The sequence below is a fragment of the Argentina silus genome (assembly GCF_951799395.1).
Source record: "Argentina silus genome assembly, chromosome: 4".
NCBI classification, from domain to species: domain Eukaryota; kingdom Metazoa; phylum Chordata; class Actinopteri; order Argentiniformes; family Argentinidae; genus Argentina; species Argentina silus.
The window spans coordinates 17675677-17677081 of NC_139658.1; the positions used below are offsets into that span (position 1 = coordinate 17675677).

Consider the following 1405-nt stretch of genomic DNA (forward strand, 5'->3'; position numbering starts at 1 on the left):
TACAAGTAGCTCACTCAAGTGTTCCAACAATATTTTTACCATATCTAAACTATGTGGCAGCTGAGGGGATCACGGGTAACAATAGGTCTGTCTCCTTTTGCTGTTTATGGAACACGGCTTACCAATAATACATCAGCACATGCGTGTACACACACACACACACACACACACACACACACACACACACACACACGGCTACTGTCTCCCTCCTCCTCCCCCTCCTCCTCCTCCTCCCCCCCTCCTCGGCCAGGCTTTTAGGGGGGATTGTGTGTGTCAGATTCCTGGTGCTCGCTCCCATCAGCATCACTTCTTGGAGCTGCTCCACTCCTCTGAATACAAACCCTGGGTAAAGCCACCACTTCCTACCTCTCAATCCTGGAATACCAGGATAACGGGAGTTCAGGGGAGAAGGCTGTAGGGCCTCATTCATCCGGAACTATCTGATCCACACAACCAATTTGCACTAATTTGTCTCCCTTAGAGACCAACTTTAGACATATTAATGACAGGTCATTATGTCCTAACTCTATCTCAAACACATTTAGTCAGAATGCAGACCGGTTGTTGATAAACTGGTTTAGATGTAAAAGCTCAGAGCTGAGATGGTGCACAGACCGGCTTTAGCTACAGTTCTCACAACGTCCCAACCTCACTCACAGGAGAGAGTAACACGCATACACAACACTGCTCACAACTACATCCATATGTATGACAGCAAATACTACAAACATGATCAAATATTTAATATGATAGACTTCACCTGCATGCCAAACTCTCCAAATCCAAAATCATTGTCAATTTCTCTTTCAATCTTCATCTTTAAACTGAACCTTTACAATATTTCACCCTATCCTTTACTTCTTTCTTTCTCTCTCTGGCCATATTTCAATGCTTCATGAACATCTCTGTACAATAACTTAACTGGGACTGGTTCACACCTGCTGTTAACTCCTCCCCTTGCTTGCTTGTATGCATGTGCCTGTGTGTGTGTGTGTGTGTGTGTGTGTGTGTGTGTGTGTGTGTGCCCCTGTGTGTGTCTGTGTATGTGTGTGTGTTTACAGCAGCTTAGCGCGTTAATAAGTCTTTATCATGTTAAGCCTCATGTGGGAATATTTATACTAGTCCCAGAATGCCTGTTACCCCGCCTTGCATCAGCTCTCAGGAATGCTGCTTATTAATGAAATAAAGAAAGGAAGAGGAAAAAAAGGGAGGAGGGAGGACTGTCAGTGCCAACATCTTCTCTCTCTCTCTCTCTCTCTCTCTCTCTCTCTCTCTCATTACATATCCATCTCTGCCCCTGGTAAATAAATATCAACAAATATGGTTGCGAAAAAAAAAAAAAACACCCGTCAAATACATGGGCAGAATATGGACACACACACACACACACACACACACACACACA

The 1405-nt window shown here is 44.2% G+C and overlaps 1 protein-coding gene across 1 annotated transcript in view; it reads right to left on the bottom strand.

Annotated features, from left to right (window-relative positions):
- Positions 1-817, bottom strand: part of foxp4 (forkhead box P4) — a gene marked incomplete at its 5' end in the record, with an annotated part of 21606 nt that extends 20789 nt beyond the window's left edge. Inside the window, 1 exon segment of the mRNA XM_083668494.1 lies at positions 761-817. Within this exon segment, the coding sequence (XP_083524620.1) occupies positions 761-817 (57 nt within the window).
- Positions 818-1405: the final 588 nt, after the last annotated feature.